This window comes from Vicia villosa, linkage group LG1 (genome assembly GCF_029867415.1).
Source record: "Vicia villosa cultivar HV-30 ecotype Madison, WI linkage group LG1, Vvil1.0, whole genome shotgun sequence".
In the NCBI taxonomy this organism is placed as follows: Eukaryota; Viridiplantae; Streptophyta; class Magnoliopsida; order Fabales; family Fabaceae; genus Vicia; species Vicia villosa.
The window spans coordinates 24,006,168-24,026,543 of NC_081180.1; the positions used below are offsets into that span (position 1 = coordinate 24,006,168).

The following is a 20,376-nucleotide window of genomic DNA, read 5'->3' on the forward strand; positions in this document are numbered from 1 at the left end:
CCTTTTCAAAATTCAATCTATTTTTAATATAGTCAACCAGGAATAAGAACCTTGGAATATTAGTTTTGTAAGTGCCAATTCATTTCTTGAAACTTGCAGCTCCGAACCACAGAAAGAGAATCAACCAGAGATAAATATTATTAAGCGTTGTAATTGGAATCTGATGCTGTTTGTCATTATTCTCTTCATTAGTCCTTAAATATTTTCTTACTAAGAATTCACATTGCTTTTTTCTCTTATGCTCACTCTCCTAATCAGATCTCATGCACCACTCACTGCACATATAATCATTCTCGTGATTAATTTTGCAACATGATGCATCAACTATATCAAAATTCCTACCTTTCACAACATATAATCGTTCCCGTGATTAATTTTGCAAAAAATCAAGGTGGCAGTTATGTTTGTTGCGTGATATTTACCAAAGAACGGTTAAGGTCAAACCATTCCACAAAACCTAGAGTGCATCCATGTTAATTTCAGTGTACACACAGGTTTAAGAATTTGGAAAACCATAAATATTTGCAAGATAACATATGTGGAATAGAAATAAAGTTATAGGAGTGTGAAAAAAAGAATTACCATAACATGTGAATGGAATGGAACACATGGAAGAAAGAAGATCACAATTTGATTCATATTCAAACTTGAGAACCAGTTTGCATGAAATTAGATATACAAGCACAAGAATGTCTTGTAATGAGTTTGTGTCGTGGATTTAATACATACAAGATGAAGAGTTAATATAGCAGCATAATCACAAGACAATTCTTGTAGTTGTCAACTTTTTTGTCTCCATCAAAGTAAGGCCTAGCCAGACTTGAAAAGCAAAACTGCTTTCTGGTCCAAATAGAAATAAACAAAGTGGTTTGTTTCATGAGTCACATAGGAACCTGCAAAAAGAAAGAAATTTACATGAACACGCTTCAATTATTATCATGGTTTGTCATTTAAATCATTGAAACACCCTATAAAAGAATTTATCATTAGGCTTAGCAGTTAGCAGAACCAAACAGTTATATCAACATTTGTTTTAGCAGTCTGAATTTTGTCTGAAAAAGAAGATAAATAGAAATGGCATGATATCTATGAAGGTGTGGTTGTGCAACACAAAAATGGTATAGGACTTGAATCAACAACTTCATGGTTTTGATATCTAAAACAGGAGCTAAATCCAAGCTTTGATTGTGCAGGACTGCTAACCCCTGAGTCCCTCCATCCCTATGAAGCCCATCTAATAGTTAAGACGTGGAGAATGACAGAATAGAAATCACATATGCAGACTCAAGTTGAGCAGGTAGTGAATTTTATGTACATATTCACACTAATAAAGAACTCAAAAGATTCAGAATTGACTTCTTTTTTCTGTATTATTATAAAAAATTAAAAACAATATAATGGTTTATGCCAAACAGAAAAACAAATAAGTATTACAGAGTATATGAAAAGTATAAACCCTAATCTCAGATGTATTAGCATTCATATTGCAAATTGAGACACATGATTATTCTATACTGTAATATCAAAAGCATAATTTGAAATTTGAATCATATATTACATATGCATTACTTTCATGAAGAAATTGTTTACCATATGAGAGGTGAGAGCATACAAATGCAGTAAATAACCTTAAGATAGAAACAACAAAATGTTGGATGCCGGAAAGCTACAATTTGGTAAACTGCAAATGGAAAACTGTTCTGGTGTACTAGTAGTCATAGAAACCGCTCAATTTGATAACACTCGTAAAAATTCTTAAGGTCCTACCTTGTCAAACCTATTCTGTTCCCAGCAAACTCAATCTAATCTGAAATCAACAAATTAAATACTTTTTTTTTCATTGAAGGGAAACCAAATAGAAACGAGTTCAAATTGGAATGATAAAAATGACACGGCTGTTCAATTGAAGAGGAAAAGAACACAACAACAACAACAACAACAAAAATCTGCAAAGAACACAAAATCCTAAGTGGTCCTATACCGCTATGATCGACCTCAGCTGGACCATGTTCAATTGTCATCCAAGAGTTCCCCACTCTAGAATTACTCATCTCCAAGTAAAAGTAACTCGAAAAAGCTATAACTCCCTAATTTTCACATAAACTTTAAATTTTTAATTTTCAAATAAGAAAGATCATAGTCCTTCTATTTATTAACTTCGCATTTTAATTTCCACAGGGAAGTGGTTGGTGTATTCTCTCATACAGAAACTACACTTTAATTTGAAAACAATGTGAAAAGTTAAAGCAATATAACTTAAGAGCTATGACGCACAGACACCGGAAACACGACACCAACACTGACACGTCGACAGCGATAATAATTTTTAAAAAAATGAGTAAATTAAACTTAATTGCAAGTGTTGGTCTCCGTTTCAGACATCGACATCGATTCTGACACTTTTTTTAGAAGTGTTAGTACTACAAAGCTTAAGGGTTCCAGTGGAACTCAAAATGAGTATCATCAGAGCAAACAAGCAATACTGAAGAACAAAATTGCCCAACTAAGCCAGATAAGCTAGTAGCAGCCACAAAGTAACAACGAATACAAAAAATAGCAGGTAGAAAAATCTAGGTTTTCAACATTATTACTCAGAGCAAAAAATTGGTAAAAATCAACAGCATTTGCAAAACAAAAACAAGAAATCAAAGTAAAAAAAGGAGTGAATTAAGCATAAATTAGATCTAATTAAGGAAAAAAGGAATACCGAAATTGCGACCGACGATGCAATGCCAAGTAGGACCGTGCCTCTTATCAAACTCCTTCTTTATAGTCTCTGCAACATCTTTCTCCACGTTGTGCCTCTCAAAAGCCTAATTCAATTTCACAACAACAATAACAGAAACAGAAAAGTAAACAAAACACAGTGAAAAATAAGCGAGAAGCAAAAGAGAATGTTGAAGACTGAGGGAGACTAAGAGAGACTAACGAGGACGGCGATATCGACGGCCTCTTTCTGCATGTCCGGTAGCATATCGGCGCTTTTGATGATGACTTTCTTGGTCGCCGGTGGTGCAGGAGAAGCCGATGCAGAGAGTGGTGAAGGAAGTGGCTTTCGATCTTCGAGGTGAGATTTCGCCATTAGAGATGCTGCTCCAGCTATGATGTGCTTCTTTGAGTCTTCGCTCATGATTGTTTCCCTAATTCGGAGGGGTGTGTGTGAGAGAGAGAGGTGTAGAGAAAGGAGAGTGAGAATCTGATTCTTTTGGTTTTTAAAATAGAATTCTTGTTGTTGTTGTTGTTGTTGATGGTTTTACTTTTTACTGCTTTTTAGTGTGATTGAATTGATAGTATGGTAAGTGTGGTAGATTAGATTGGATGGGATGGATGGGGGCACTCACTCACATACCTTTTAGTAGACCTACAATCAATTCAACTAATAACTTATACTTTAAGATTTTATTGGATGATTAATTAGTTGAATTTGAGATCAAAATTAGGATTTTTTACTTTAATAACTTACAAGTTCAACTTTAATATTAATACTATTCAAATTTTCTCGTTAATTTATATTTCAAATAAAAAAAATTAAAGTCGTACAAGACACTTAAAATCAATTGACGCGTGTACTTCTATTTGGTTCAATTGAAAGAAGGAATTGAGAAAAAAATTTAAGAAAGAGAAGGTGAGGATAATGGAGGGAAGAAATTTTAATTTGGTTCAAAATATGAAAGAGGAGGGAAGAGGAGAAATTTCAATTACAAATATATTTAGTTCACATGGATAAATGAGATATTTTATACTAATTTACTTTTATATCTATGTAATTTAACTATAAGACTCATTATATTTATCGTTCATAGTTCAATTACAAATTCATTATCCAAATATAAGTATTCAATTTGCGAACATCATAAAATATTTTAAAAAACGTAACATGATAATATAAAATTTAACAATATTATCAAATACAATAAAATATGAAAAAGTATTATAAAAAAAGTTAAGATAATTAAAAAGTGACATCAAAATTTTAATAATAAAAAATGAGGTTGACTTGAGGTAAAAGCAAACTTTTAATCACAAAAGAGAAAACTCCGACATCAAAAACAAAAAAAAAGATTGATAAAAAATCTAAAGTTTTAATATTTTTGTAGTGTTATACTAATTCCGTTCCTTTTTATAAGAGAAATTTCACTTTTTAGATTCATTGAATAATCAATGTATCTAGTCTATAAAGAGACCAAATACATTAGTTATTCAATGAACCTAAAAAATGACTTGTCTCTTATAAAAAGGAACGGAGGTAGTATTAGATTGGGCCCTAATAAGGAGTATTCAAAAAAGGGCTAGCACCCAAAAAAAGAGGAGGAGCCTTCAGGACTAGCACATGGTAACCCAAAGACGGGGGTGAGCCTCCCCAGGGATGGCACCTGATCGCCCAAGGAAGGTCGCCCCACAACTAGCAACTAGTAGTCCAAAGAAAAGGGGTGATTCGTCCCTAGGACTAGCACCTGGTAGCCCAAACAAATGGGCAAACCGCCCCTTGGGCTAGCACCTGGTAGTTCATTTTGTGTTATAAAGTAAACACGTGAGCCAACATAACATAATTTTGTTCTCATAAGTCAATAAGAGCGAAACCTATCATCATCATCGTCGACGACCTAACTTTAATACAAATGGCTTGTGTAAAAGTATAAAAATGTATATGATTCTCTATAACTAATATGATCATCAATTGGATCATATAGCAGAATTATATATCAAGTTGACAAAGCATAAATGGATGCAAAAATAACCGAGTTATCATGCTAATGGATAACAAGTCGTCCACAAATAGGCAACATATGGCACAATACATCATGAGTAGTAAAATATGAGCCGACAAAGCTAATCTTGAAAGTAGAGATTTATCAAGTAAGATCGTCGGCAAGACCAAGAGGCGGGGCAAACGCAAATCTACGCTTTTAGTAACTATTTTTATTGAATAGGGCGGGTTATTGTCTCTGTCGTTTGTAATTTTTGTAAGAACTCTTTATGTCTAATTTTAATAGTGATGTGGCATTTTTTTCTCTTACGTGGGTAGGTTTTTCATGAGGCGCCCTCCTGTCTTATTCCAGTTTATGCAGGGTCACACACTAAAAATGACAAGTTAAACCATGAAGTGATGGACCTTCAATGAAGGATTCTTTCCGCCCTACGAGGCAAATATAAACACTAGACTTCCACCAAAAGATCCTTGTTTCCTCTCAAAGAAACACAAATACGTTGGACTTCCACCAGAAAATCCTTGTCGCCTCTCAAGGCAACACAAATACGTTGGACTCCCACCAGAAGATCATTGTCGTCTCTCAAGAAAATACAAATATGTTAGACTCGCACATGAAGATCCTTGTCGTCTCTCAAGGAAATACAAATACCTTGGACTTCCACATGAACATCCTTATTTCCATTAAGGGAAATATGATCGTACTACTCACCAGAGACCACCTAACATAAATGCATCGCCTATGGGAATTGAAGTTTCATTGGGTGAGATCTAGACTAAAAGTCTTGCCCAAAGGAAGCAATTAAAGTCTAGCCTAAGATACTTAACTTAAAATCTTATATGAGGGTCTGATAGAAGTATCTCTCGAGTGGCCAAATGCCTCACCTAAGATACTTCGAGTCTCATAATTCAAGCCCAATATGTAACTTCGCCTGAGGAACTTAAAATTTTCTTAGGTAGGATCTAGCCTAAAAGCCTTACCCAAAAGACGCGACTAAAATGTGGCCTGAGAGTCTGATAGAAGTCTCGCCCGAGAAGCCAAATGCCTCACCTAAGAAACTTTATGTCTTAATGGTCAGGCCTAATATATAACCTCTTCTGAGGGACTTAAAGTTTCCTCAAGCGGGAACTAGCCTAAAAGGCTTGCCCAAAGGACGCGACTAAAGTTTGGCCTAAGAGACTTAACTTAAAGTATTGTCTGAGAGTCTAATAGAAGTCCAGCTCAAGTGGCCAAATGCCTCGCTTGAGAGATTCGAGTCTCATCATCCAGGCTCAATATATAATCTCTCTTGAAGGACTTTGAGTCCCACCGAACATGCTCATATAAACGCCTTTTTTGAAGAAACTTAGAATATCATTATCCAGGCTCAATATATAATCTTGGCTAGGGACTTGAAATTTCCTTGGGAGGGATCTAGCCTAAAATTTCCGGTGTCTTTACGAAGTTCACGCGAGTGCAAAGTGGAAGGCGATGCTAGCCATTTTTTGAGAATGAAAAAAACTACAAACTAGTTCAGGAGGGGAAATAGCTTCTCTATTTATAGAAAGTTACTAAAACCATAATACTTTTGTTTTGGACTTTTCTAAAATTAACCCCAATATTAATTTTATTTAATTAAACTCTTTTAATTAAATAAATATATTATATTATATTATATTTAATTTAATTAATTATTGACTCTCGTTTATTTAATTAAATCATATTTAATCAAATGGATTATATATACGTTAATATATTAGATAATTTAAATATTATTAATACATAATTGAATTAAATCTTATTTAATTTAATCACTCATTCCACTACTATAGGTCCTCGTTACGTTGGCAATAATATTAATTGCCTATTTAATATTATAAACAGTAAGCGACATCTAGCAACAAGTTGCTGCTATCTAAGTGACGAAAATGTCGTGTGATCTAACTAACATAATATATATATATATATATATATATATATATATATATATATATATATATATATATATATATATATATATATATATATATGATAATGATCGTGTGTATAATTACTCTTTTATCTAAAGTCCCCCAACCAAACATACTTTAAATACATATAACACTTTAGTCTAATTGGCGCATGCATCCCGTGTATACTAAAGGCGCCAATCCAATTGGTGCGACCTCTTTGGTATTCAAATAGGACACCAATTGAATATAAACATGCTCTTATTGTTTTTTAATTTATATTATTAAATATAATTGTATGACATTTTATATTATATTTTAATAGGATGCGTCAATTGAATCAAAACTTATTTTTGACAAAATTTTATATAAATAGAGGTGTGATGTGTGTTGTAGAATTTGGCCACCGACATAACCCAGTCTTCTCTTCTTGTAATAACAATGCTTAAACCTACAAAATAATAAATAGTTAAATAAGCCTGAGACATGTTTGAACATTGTCCTAAAGGATTTATCCACCTCATACGCGCAAATCTCCGAGGATTCAACAGACTCTTCTCAGATAGAATCTGAGGTAACAGAATAACAAGAAATATATTTATATGTCCAGAGAGTGTCATCAGGAAAAGGATGAAAGGGATAAATATAAAACAGAAAGTTTTTCAGTTTTCTTCTTTTTGTTTTTCATCATCTTATAAAAATAGGGGAGTTCTTATATATAGAAGAGGGATAAAGGTCTTAAAGGTTTTGACTAAGTCAAGTCAAAAAATGTTGTTTGACCAAGTCAAATCATAAATAATAATAATAATAACAATTTTCTTATAAAATATTTTATCACATTTCTCATTCATAATTAAAGGATAAAGTTAATTTAAAACTTTTGAAATATATATCAAAATTTACAACAATGTGAACCATTTTCTCACAAGTATTCTCAAGTTTTTTATTCATTTGTTCTAACATGAGTATTTATGGGCATGTTTTTTATTCGAGAACCAAGCCTCTGGTGAAGATGTGTTTTTGGCGTAAATGGAATATTGAGCAACTTGAGACTAACTTGAACATCTGGTTACTCTGAGAGATTAAAGATGGTAAAAGAGTTAGAAGATTAGACAAACTTATTTCATACATATCTATTGTGGATGAAAATGACGACATCTAGCGTCGTTGCCTCGTTGGGTATCAGTTAATAATGATATTTATATTAGGGATATGATATCTGGAACAGGTGACATTGACTTGATTGTTATATGCTATTAAATATTTTATGGTGTTAAGTGTTTTTGTTTGTTGGTTGTGTTGTGGTTTTAGAGGCGTGGTGTTCTAATAAAAAAATAATAATTCTTCCAAATTATGAAGATTTTGGTTTTGAATAAAAATAAATCTCTCAAATCTAAATACTTTTATTTTTTCACTCAATTGTTCTCTCTTTTTTTTTAAAGCACTCTTTTCCTTTTCCTTCAAAATTTTCCAAACAAAGGGTTTTGTTTGGGAGTTTAGAAGGGAAGAAAGGAGATGGTTTTGAAAAAAATGGAAGGATTTAGTTAAAAGAATAGAAAGATTTAGGTATAGGGAAGATTTTAGGTGATTTATTTTTATTCAAAAACTAAAATCGCTCTAATTTGCAAAACTAAAAAATTGTATCCGAGAGGAGTTTGAAAGATTTTGAAGAATTTAGACAAATTATTTAAATATAATTTATATTGTTATAATATTTTAAAAATTAAAAATACGTTAATAATAAACATTTATTTATTATTTTATAAAAAAATTGATTTTTTTTTTATATTTTCAAAAAAAATCATTTGTCAAATCTTCTCTTCTCTTTCCTCTCTTTTCAAACTTCCAAACAAAGTTGAAGTAGATTGAAATTTTAAAGTCTGAGAACAAATTCCTGAATTAATGAATTGAAAAAGAGTTTCTAGAGTTGAAACTCTCTCTAACTAGATAATCATACAAAGAATTACCTTATCTTGAAATATCATTTTTGAATTTAATGGTTATATATTGATAGTATAAAATAACTTTACAGTGTAAGCTAATAAAAATAAATTATTAAATAATGTCATATCAGTAATGAATTTAATTTAAATATATTGATGATGTAAAAAAAATTTACACTGTAGATGAATCTCAACTATTGTTTTTTTTTAAATTATTTGACTTTTATTTAATCTTTTTTATTAAAATAATCTATTTGAATGGTGATAATGCATTGATGTTATGGTGTAAAAAAAAATTATATTGACAGTACATATCAATTAATCTCATCAATTTAAAATTTACAGTCTAATATGGCAGAATTTATGATGATAATTAATTGACAGTGTAAAATAATTTTATACGGTGCATTTTTTTTTTTATGTTCTAAATTATTATAATATAAGTTTAACAATCGAATAATTTGCACAACGTCTTAATGGAACATAATAATACTGCTGGTAGTTGTGTACCTTATCTTTAATTACATTATATATATATATATATATATATATATATATATATATATATATATATATATATATATTTCAATTATATTTTAAACCATAAATAAAATACTTTACAAGCAACATATTAATATTAGTATATTTCAGCTTTATCTATAACATATATAAACAGAATATTTTGTTTTGATGTAGTCTTTTTTTCTATCATTCTTACCCTTATTTTATTGTGTAATTTATATAATAACTTCCATTAAAACTATTATTATTAACTTTCACATAAATTTCTATTAGTATTATTATTATTATTGTGTAATTTAACATAAAGAGGTGTTGTCGCAATCTCCGACTTTAATAAGGCCTTAAGTAAGAAAAACCCTATTCACTTATTTCTCTATGTTTGCAAATGTTGTATGGCCCCCTTTGGGGCAGGAAAACGATATGTCCTAGAAGTTAGTATAATCCATTCGTAAGATATTGCAAGGTTCAGAGTTAAGGTTCCAAAAGATAGAAAATATCACTTTGACCCTTTTGACAATGGCCTGAAAAATGAGGCATTATTTTTGGCTTCAAACATCGCAATAAGGACCAACCACTCGATCAAGTAAGGATTAATTAAACAAAGTTTAGTAGGGAGAGTAAAAAAATGGGTCGTCGAGCTTTTCAACTTTGATATCTCCTACGAATCTCGAATAGCTCTCAAAGCTTATACCATGAAGATATTTCGTAGATAAAACCACTTCTAAGATGTATAACACACCCTCCAAATGGACGTTACACGTCGATTGCTCTTCCAACGTCAAGGGCAGCAAAACATAGATCTATTAAGAAAGTGACAAAGGACTCGCCACATAAAGAGTGCATTATATGACGACTTTTTGAAAACCAATTAACCTCGTGTTAACAATCTAGGAAATTCCAATTTCAAGTTCTAAATCTCTAAGCTCTTGGGGAGAAGGAGAAATGACTCCGCTATGGCCGACAACAAACTCTTATATTGAAAAAGGTTTCCCCCAATATTAGAAGGATGATATTTCCTCGTGTTCGTATTAGTTAAACTAGGAGACTTTGTAGTAGAAGACCAGATTGTACGGAAGGAACCATCGCCTCTAGGAGCACTAAATATGAGGGCATTGTCCTTTACGAAAGGATGAATAATTAGGAAAAAGGGTAATAGACAAAGCGAAAACTTCATGAGCACCAACTGTTCAACTATTGGAAGGACATCTAACAAGGACAAAATGGTTAGTCTTGGCAGTAATGCTATCATCATTTGAGGTCATATCTTCATAAACAACTTTACTTTTTTTGTTAACCTTTTATTTGATATCTTTGAACATATGATATGTACAAGAAAACCATAAAAATCATTACAATAAAGAGAAAGCAACAATGCAGTTTACCAAACCACACATAACTAACTAAGAATTTCATATACTTCCTCCATGCTCGATGTCGTCACCTAATATCAGATATCAATATATCAATATCTAGTCTTAAACTACCCCAAATTCCTCTCGACACAAGTAGATTTGTCAAGTCTAAGAAGTATATGGATTACACAACCCCTCTCAAGCTTGCTTAAATTTGTCTCAAAAGGCAGTAACTCCTTTCAAGGTCTCTCATAATGCAACCAACTCCAACAATCACGAAAACATTAGGCGTTACCCCACCGATATTCTTCCTTTCTCTCAGGAGAACCTTTCCTGTTATGGACCACGATATCAAGAATCTAAATTTGATATTTTTAAGAGTCTCGCTAAAAAATTTGAGCAAATTATTGGATTTTTTGAAAGAAATTAATGACATATTGACATTTGGTCATTTAAGTAATGGCATACTAACTCATATGAACGAGAAAAGGGTGAAGAAAGCATGAACCAATGTTTGGTCATTTAAGTAATGACATCCTAACTCATATGAGCGAGAAAATGGTGAAGAAAGCACGAACTGATGTTTCGTCATTTAAGTAATTACATACTAACTCATAAGCGTGAATTAAGGCCCAAAAATGTAGGTGAAATTGGGACAACGCCATTTGTAGATACCATAAGATTTTCTTTTTAAGCTTTGTGAAAGGAAGAAAAACCCCATTTATTCTTAAAAAAGATGTAGAACATATGGAACACGTGGGTGGGGGTGTCCAACAAAAATCCGATCTTATGAAGATTGAAATTCAACTGTCCAATCTCTAAGGCCCCTCATATGTTTGTAGCCATTTCATATGGATCATACTACTCTAGAATGTGAATATATAGATGTTACCCAAAGTAATAATCACCTATCATTCTTATCGTTCAACCATTGTCATATTCACAAGTTTCCTCAAGGAAAGATACATGAATGTCTTTTCCATTACATATATTCACAAAAGATGAATCATGAGTTTGGCGAGAGAAACACCACTTCCAAGAACTTCAATGATCACTCAGAAGTAATTAGAAAAGTCTCTCCAATTCTCATTTGGTTGACTAATGATGAGAGGGAGCGAGGGTAAGAGTCGCACGTGAGAAGTTATCTCCCCCATTGAAAGCAACACTGTCACCGAAAAAAGTGGGTGTCACCAGACACCATAATGAAAAAGAAAGTAATAAGGAAAACACAACAAGAGAAAAGGCAAACATACTTATAAAAGTAGATTTTGACCCGGTCAAGCCCGCCGGGCATACTCATTTTGCCTACACTTTTTTGCGGAACTAGTCAAGATTTTAGACTCACAACCTTTAATGTGCCCGCTCTGCTCCATTATTTTCTAGACTTTTGCGAGCGCGGACTTTAACATACAATTTTGCAATTTTTAGACTTAAAATGCCTAACGCCCGCGGGCATGTTCTACCCTCACTTTTTGCGGTACGAGCTAAGATTTTAGACCCACACCCTCAAATATGTCTGCCCCACCTTGCACAATTTTTTGCAAGCATTTGCGGGGCAGGTCTAAACATCGCGGGCATGTGTGTTTACCACCTTTAGGTGAAATTGCATATTGCCTAATAATTGTTTGCCACCTCATCTAGAGTCGCAACTCCGAAGCCTTAAACCATAATGACAAGAATGCTACCCCATGCGACAATTATATCACACTTATTCATAAATCAACATTCCTTATAAGGTATGGCCAATGCGAAGAAACTCAACAAGTTCCATCATATTCTAACAGAACAGAAATGAAAGAAACTGGAAAGTCAAGTCAGATTTCAAAGAAAATTCTTTATAAATAAATTCCAAACATGGACCATGAAGTCCATGGCGCATGTAGAAACTCAAATTAATCTAACTAAGCTACGACCCAGCTTCGTGTGTACAAACTCAAGGGCTATTGTTTGGGTCTGGGCTAATTCTCAACCCACTAAAATCTTGATAATTGAATTTCATGTAATACGACAACCCAAAAAGAATATTAAATTCACATACATCACATGTCAAGACGTCACGACCTTTCGTAAGCGTCATTATAGTCAAGGCTATTGGTTCAATGGACAATTGGGAGACTCATATCACTTAGAGGAAGCCTTTAGATCCTCCAAACCCTAGATGATATGTATAAAAGTTATAAAAAAATACCATATTTATTTCAAGTACACACTATCCTAATCCTAAAATCTCACATTTAAAAGGATACTAAAATTTGTCGTTGATCCTTCAATGAAAAGAAGAAGATATGTCATGTCACTCGATCAAATATCTATAGTTTGTAACTAATATTAAAATTTGGGTCCTGCTAACCAATGCCCCGGGGGCACTGGATAAGAAGCATTAAATGATCTTTAATTGTATTTTTATTCTTTAAAAAAAAACTATAATTAAATATATTTAATTATTAACTTCATTCAAATTAACTCATTTATTCATTTTCTCTTTCATACACTACAAAATTTATACACGTGAAATGAAATGAAATTTTGGATTAAAATATTAGAATCTCATTTCAATATCATTATCATTACAATATGAGAATAATTTAAAAAGAACTAATAGTATTTTTTAAAATTAAAAATAGTAGGTATTGCAAACGAAATATGCAGCAACAATTAGCAACAATAAATATAATAATTTATAACGTCTCAATTTCTTTATGGTTTATAAAATTTCAATTTTTTTTTTGTCTTAAATAACACTTTTTGTCTTTAATGACACATTTAATAAACTCTTTTTTAATAATATTAATGAATTTAAAATATAATTAATGATCCTTAACGAGTGCCCCCGGGGCACTCGTTAGCATTGCCCTTAAAATTTATTTTTAAAATTTTAATATATCATAATAATATTGATGTTGAATAATTATATGATTCGTAGATATCTAACTGAATTTCATAGTAATAAAATGTTCATTAATAAAAAACGGTTTAATATACAGTTTCAATATAAAATATTTTTTGAACGACACCCAATAAATATCACAATATTTCCATTTCTAACTACCTTACAAAAGTGGGATTGTGTGATAATATATCAATATTTTCATTAAATGTTTACATCAAAAAAGTATATATATCTTTTAACACAAATATAATGATCAACAACACTATGAATTATACACTTTTATACTTTATCTCCATAAATCAACTTTTATATTAATTTAATTTATAGAGTGCAATACACTACTAAGAAGCGCGTGTAGAGTTGCATATAAGTATGGATAAGTAATAATGGTACGAGTAGGATATACAGACAAAACAAATATTAAGATAATGTATAATAATTAATATTAAATTATTATTCATTAATAATATAAATATGATATGTATATATATAGATTACTACCGTTGTTCCTGAATTGTAGTTCTAACAAGTCACTGTGAAGGGTCCGTTTACGACACTTCATCTCTTCCTTCAAATTTGAATCTCTAAAATCCAAAACAAAAGCATTGAAAAACTGTATACGATTTGTGATTATTCCAGTGATCAAAATCATCAAAATGAGTAGCAAAAAAGGGCACACGGTGATGAACGTTGGAACTGATGGAGTTGCCATCATCACCATCATCAATCCTCCTGTCAATTCTCTCTCCTTTGATGGTATTATCGTCTAGTTTTGATTCCTCCTTTCCATTCTCCGATCTGTTTTTCGCGTAATGCTGATTAATTTATTACGAAAATTGAGATGTTTTTATGATGCATGTGGCCAGTATTGCAAAGTTTAAAGGAGAGTTTTGATCAGGCTGTACTGAGAGATGATGTCAAGGCAATTGTTGTTACAGGTATTGCAATGTGCTTTTGAATTGAATATATTCAATTTTGATGACATAGAGATAATCTTTGTCAACTGTTTTATAGCTGTAGCATTATAGCTGAATCTTTGTTTCTTTATTAGGTGCAAAGGGAAAATTTTCGGGAGGTTTTGATATTTCCGCATTTGGTGGTCTTCAAGAGTCAAAAGGTACTTCATATTTTGGAAGTGAAGTGGTGTTTCTCAATTGTATTTGTAGTTATGTTTATATTATAGTAACCCTTACCTTATTATATTCATATAGAGCGTCCCAAACCCGGGTGGATATCGATAGAAATCGTCACCGATACAATAGAAGGTAAGTTGATTTTCATAAATTTTTTATTTACAATTCCTTTCTCTCATTTTTTGCTATGTTGAATCATTGAATCAATTCATTTCATATTTCAGCGGCAAAGAAACCCTCGGTTGCTGCCATTGATGGCCTTGCCTTGGGCGGGGGATTAGAAGTTGCAATGGTAAGAGTTACTACCTATTAAGAAAGAAGAAACGTTTTTTCATTATTTTCTACAAATATATTACCGGTTCTTTCTCATATAGGCATGCAATGCCCGATTATCAACTGCAACTGCTCAACTGGGTTTACCCGAACTTCAGCTTGGGATAATTCCTGGATTCGGAGGTAGTTGATTGAACTCAATTAATTCCTTTCTATCTTCAAGTTGACTTATTTTGTGTTTGTGTGTGACTTGAAATTGAGTGCATTGAGAAGATACTGAAGAAGCAATTGAAATGAGATATCATCACTTAATCGTCATTTATGCGATTAGAACTGTTCATATAAGGAGAGTTCTCTGCCTATAAAGGACTTATTTTCCCGTTGTCTGTAAACGACTTATTTTCCCTTTGTGTATATACATATTTTTTTTCTTTGGATTATCCCTGTTTAAATTTTATAGACATGCTTTTAATGAGTTTATTAATTAAGTGAAAGTTCATACCTGAGGTGATGGCTTGCTACCTTGATTCTTATGTTAGATAGAATCATAGACATCAAATAATTTGAAATAAGCAATAAAAACAGAAAGAAATTCGACCATGAGTGCCAGCGACTGTCTTATGTGTAATTATTCTTATTCATTTTTTTTCTTTAGCAATGTTAACCTTGAGCTGTAAATTTTGTCTTAGGAACACAGCGACTTCCTCGTCTGGTTGGTCTGACAAAGGCACTTGAAATGATGTTGGTATGCCACAAATTTTGCTCTCTTATATATAATTTTGTGATTCTGTTGAATATGAAGAACTAAACTTAAAACCTGATCTATCCAATTTCATGGTTGTTGATAGATCAAACAACATATAGACTCTTATCCATTCAAATTTCATCATAATAGACAGGTTTTTGGTTCAATTCTCCATTTGGAATGGAATTGCATTTTTCATAAAATATTTAAGAGTTGTGACACCAAAATCACTATCCAATGATTTTCAAATTAATTTCTTTCATTCTTTTATTCTCTAAATTAAGACTTCCAAGTCAGTGAAAGGGAAGGAAGCTTTTAACTTGGGGCTCGTAGATGCTTTGGTGTCACCTGATGAGTTGGTGAACACTGCACGCCAGTGGGCCCTGGATATGTTGAACAGCCAACGACCATGGATTGCCAGTCTTTACAAGACTGCAAAATTAGAACCTCTTGGGGAAGCTAAAGAGATATTGAAATTCGCACGCGCTCAAGCTCAAAAACAGGCTCCTAATCTCAAGCATCCTCTAGTTTGCATTGATGTTATTGAAGCGGGAATAGTTTCTGGTCCCCGTGCAGGACTCTGGAAGGTAATATCTATCGCCAGTGTACATTTACCCCATACATATTACTGTTGCAGAAACGCGTAATGACATTGTTTGATCTTTGAAGGAAGCTGAAGCATTTGATGTACTGGTACAATCAGAAACTTGCAAAAGCTTAGTTCACGTATTTTTTGCTCAAAGAGGAACAACTAAGGTTTGTTGAAGTTTTGTATTCTAGCTGGAAAACACAGTTTAAACTAATGCATAGAAGTTTTGGGAAGAAATAATCTTCTACTCTTGTTTCTCTTCTTTTAAGTATTTCTTTTAAAGAAGACTATGATGTACTCCCATCACCCCCTTTGAGTGTGGAACTAATATCTGCCTAAGTGTTGGATTAGCCTGACCACAAAATGGTGGGTTTCAAAGCCCTGCCCTGCAAGTAAAGGTCACCCCTAGCTAATGTGGTGCTCGATTTGTGAATTAAGCCTCAAGGAGTTTTTGCTCTGCTCACTTTTTACATGTAGGGAGCGGATACATGGGACCGAGTCTGACCTTTTAACTCCACTAGATCTTTAACTTAGGGATATATGCCCAACTGGTGGCTATATAGGAGAATTATGGCCAAAAACTGAATTTGGCCTTTATTTCCCTTGAAGTACCTTTTATTTTAGATTATACGGTAATTGATATAGAGGACTAAATTGTTGTTTCCTGTGATAAAAGTGATACCGTTTGAGTATTATATTTGGGTGAGTAATTATAGTTCGACAAGATTGTTCATACAGTTTATTTTGAAACTGTATTAGTTTATAATCATTGTTTGCAATGCTTAGGCTTGATGTGAATAGGATGATACCTCCTTTCAAGATGGTCATGTTTTCCCCATTTCTATAATTCTGCTGACAATTTCAAATCTTGAAAATTTTGAATCCTAACTCATATTGAATCTTTTCCTATTCACATCTTAAATTTGAAAATAGTGTTTTTAAATAAGGTTGTTAACACGCACTAGCCTGGTTCTGTATACTGTTTTTTGCAAATATTCTATAGATATGAATTTTCCAATATCTTTTGGCATCAACAGGTACCTGGGGTTACTGACCGTGGTTTGGTTCCAAGACAAGTGAAGAAGGTTGCTATCCTTGGTGGAGGACTAATGGGCTCTGGAATAGCAACAGCTTTAGTGCTTAGTAATTATTCTGTCATATTGAAAGAAGTAAACCAGAAATTCTTGGATGCCGGTCTCAATAGGATTAAAGGTGAGTACGAATTCTCTCAGTTGGCTTTCCTGGTATTCACACTTCGCCTTTGATTAAAAACTTCAGTCATGCTATTCTGATATAAATATTTTTCCTTTTTGTGCAGCGAACTTACAGAGCAGTGTTAGGAAAGGTAAATTGACTCAGGAAAGATTTGAAAAGACCTTCTCTCTAGTCAAAGGTTCACTCGACTATGAAAGTTTCAGAGACGTTGACATGGTGATAGAGGTGCTAGAATGAACTCCCATATAAATTTTCTTGTGGAGTCTGACATTCATTTACATCATCACATTGTATGTTATCCAAAGCTTCAGCAAAACATAAACTGTTTCATGTTTGGGCAGGCTGTTATTGAGAATGTTTCCTTGAAGCAACAGATCTTTGCTGATCTTGAAAAGTATTGTCCCCCTCATTGTATACTTGGTAGCAACACTTCCACAATTGACTTGAACCTGATCGGAGAGAAGACCAAGTCTCAAGATCGAATTATTGGAGCCCATTTCTTCAGGTGGTATCTTATATCTGATAAACTATTTTCCCGCCTGCTGTATCTTTCTAACTGATTTTGACTTGTGCTTCTGCAGTCCTGCACATGTTATGCCACTTCTGGAAATTGTACGTACCAAGCAGACATCTCCTCAAGTAATAGTTGACTTGTTAGACATTTCAAAGAAGATAAAGAAAACTCCAGTGGTGGTTGGAAACTGTACAGGATTTGCTGTTAATAGAATGTTCTTCCCATATACACAAGCAGCTCTCTTGCTTATTGAACGTGGCACAGATGTTTATCAAATTGATAGAGCAATCACCAAATTCGGAATGCCAATGGGGCCTTTAAGGTATTAATGCCTGGATAAGTTCTTGACATCAACAGCTACTTCTCGAAGGGTCTAGTTTGTAACATAATTAATTTTGCAGATTGGCTGATCTTGTTGGTTTTGGTGTGGCGGTTGCAACTGGCTCCCAATTTGTTCAGAATTTTCCTGAGCGAACTTACAAATCAATGCTTATTCCCCTTTTGCAAGAGGATAAGAGGGCTGGTAATGAACATAAACTCTACATTAGTTTGAAGATACAACTGTGGAATATAACCAATTAAGAATAAATTCCCTGGTGTTTTTATACTAAATAATCCACTGACTTGCGTTATACAACACTTGTTTCTAACAGGCGAAGCAACTCGCAAAGGCTTTTATTTGTATGATGATAGACGCAAGGCCAGTCCTGATCCTGAACTAAAGAAATTTATTGAGAAAGCTAGGAGCATTTCCGGTGTCTCCGTTGACCCCAAGGTATTTTCATTCATCCTTTCATAATTTATGCCATTTTATTGGCTGGTGAGAAACAAAATGCAAAGTAAAAGCAAATTCCACAAGAACTGATGTTGTGGATCTGAAACCTGAACAGCTTGTCAAGTTACAAGAGAAGGACATCATTGAGATGATCTTCTTTCCAGTGGTGAACGAGGCTTGTCGTGTCCTTGACGAAGGTATTGCAGTCAAAGCAGCAGATCTTGATATATCTGCTCTCATGGGCATGGGTTTTCCAGCTTACAGGTCTGTCTTGGTAAAATTATTCGGCATGTTTTCCTAAACTTCATAATTGTTCTTAATTTTTGGGATTGATTTCTTCAGGGGAGGTATCATATTCTGGGCTGACTCTCTTGGATCTAAATACATATATTCAAGATTAGAGAAATGGTCAGAGTTGTATGGACCTTTCTTCAAGCCCTGTGCCTACTTGGCTGCAAGAGCTGCCAAAGGAATTCCTCTGGTTAGTAACCTATGTTTGTTTATTTCCATCTATGCATACATGTGGTGCTATTCTTCAATTAGCCTCTAATGGAATTTGTGCTGTTTATTAGGGTGCCGCGGTGGAGCAATCTAAGTCACGGTTGTAGGATACTGATAGCCCCGTTACGTGATTATTTAATCGAATTTTATTTTCCCCTTTCTTTCTCCTAAATCATAATAATATAGTTGGAACTGAAGAAAGATCTAAATAATGTATGATGAGATAATAATTGACTACAACATAAATGTTTGGTCAAAATAGAAGTACCATAGGATCAGGTATATGAATTTCTCCACTTTTAATGTGTTTGTTGTTGTTACTAGCACCAATAATGGAAGTATGGAGTTGTTGGCTTAAATGGGATGGTCATTGCGGTATGTGGTGATGAAATGAATGAATTGCTTCTGCCACTAATAATGGCAACATTGATAATCCTAAATAATGCAACAATTAGCAGATTGTATCTATATGAGCAACAAGCCTTGTAATTTTCCTTAAAACATGTGATGGTGACTCAGGCTGACATCCTGATTTTGAATACAGAGGAAATTCATTTTTTTGCTTAACCCATTAAGCCTTTGATTTAATTGGCTCTTTTAAGAGCGTTATAAGTAATGCTAGCCGTAAGTTCCAAGGTACAACCTGTTGAAGAATATGGACCATCATAGCCTGACCAGCTACAATCTGCTTAAATTGTTGTCAGGATTGGGCAGTTATTTGGATTGGCTAGCTACATTGGTTTGAGCACCATATCTTTGATAACTTTGCCTCTATCTCACTTATATAAATTACAGTCATAATTTATTTAACTAAGTTATCTGTAGTAAAATAGCAATGCTTTCCCCATTTTCTTCATGTTGGCTCCTGAGCAATAATGTTTTCTTTGGACTACAAAGAGAAAAGAAAAGAATGTTGAAAGAAAGAAAGTGAGGGAAATGGGAATGGAAAATGAGGTGGATTTTTCATTGTTTGAAATGAGGGAAAAGAAAGATATATAACTATAAAATAACATAAATACTCTTATATCTATAATTAATATAACTAATATTTATATAATTATATTTAATATACAGGCTAATAATATTCATAATAATATGTTTAATTTAATATTTGAATATAATTAAATGGGTTGTGAAATGTGGGGATTCGTCTGATAAGATTGGAAGATGCAATAGTAGTTGGAATTAGGGGTGTTCAAAAATATGGTTAACTGAATTGTATACTAGAACTGAATTGTTTTGCACCATTAAAACACTGAACCGCTTAAATGGTTAATGAACTGAACC

The 20,376-nt window shown here is 33.1% G+C and overlaps 2 protein-coding genes across 2 annotated transcripts; one reads left to right on the forward strand and one right to left on the reverse strand.

The window, feature by feature from the left end:
- Window positions 1-609: 609 nt before the first annotated feature.
- On the reverse strand, window positions 610-3,225 carry LOC131631383 (uncharacterized). The gene is made up of 3 exons (XM_058902180.1): window positions 2,930-3,225; window positions 2,708-2,813; window positions 610-893 (listed from the first exon to the last, which is right to left on the reverse strand). The coding sequence occupies exons 1-3, from the start codon at window positions 3,128-3,130 to the stop codon at window positions 811-813; spliced, it is 390 nt and encodes a 129-aa protein (XP_058758163.1). The 5' UTR covers window positions 3,131-3,225; the 3' UTR covers window positions 610-810.
- A 10,633-nt stretch (window positions 3,226-13,858) lies between these two features.
- LOC131631389 (peroxisomal fatty acid beta-oxidation multifunctional protein MFP2-like) lies at window positions 13,859-19,448 on the forward strand. Its single transcript, XM_058902185.1, has 18 exons — window positions 13,859-14,100; window positions 14,211-14,282; window positions 14,396-14,461; window positions 14,556-14,609; window positions 14,702-14,769; window positions 14,852-14,933; window positions 15,440-15,495; window positions 15,780-16,082; window positions 16,165-16,251; window positions 17,122-17,296; window positions 17,403-17,524; window positions 17,641-17,804; window positions 17,881-18,135; window positions 18,215-18,336; window positions 18,467-18,588; window positions 18,704-18,852; window positions 18,931-19,069; window positions 19,161-19,448. The coding sequence occupies exons 1-18, from the start codon at window positions 14,001-14,003 to the stop codon at window positions 19,194-19,196; spliced, it is 2,172 nt and encodes a 723-aa protein (XP_058758168.1). The 5' UTR covers window positions 13,859-14,000; the 3' UTR covers window positions 19,197-19,448.
- The last annotated feature ends 928 nt before the right edge of the window (window positions 19,449-20,376 follow it).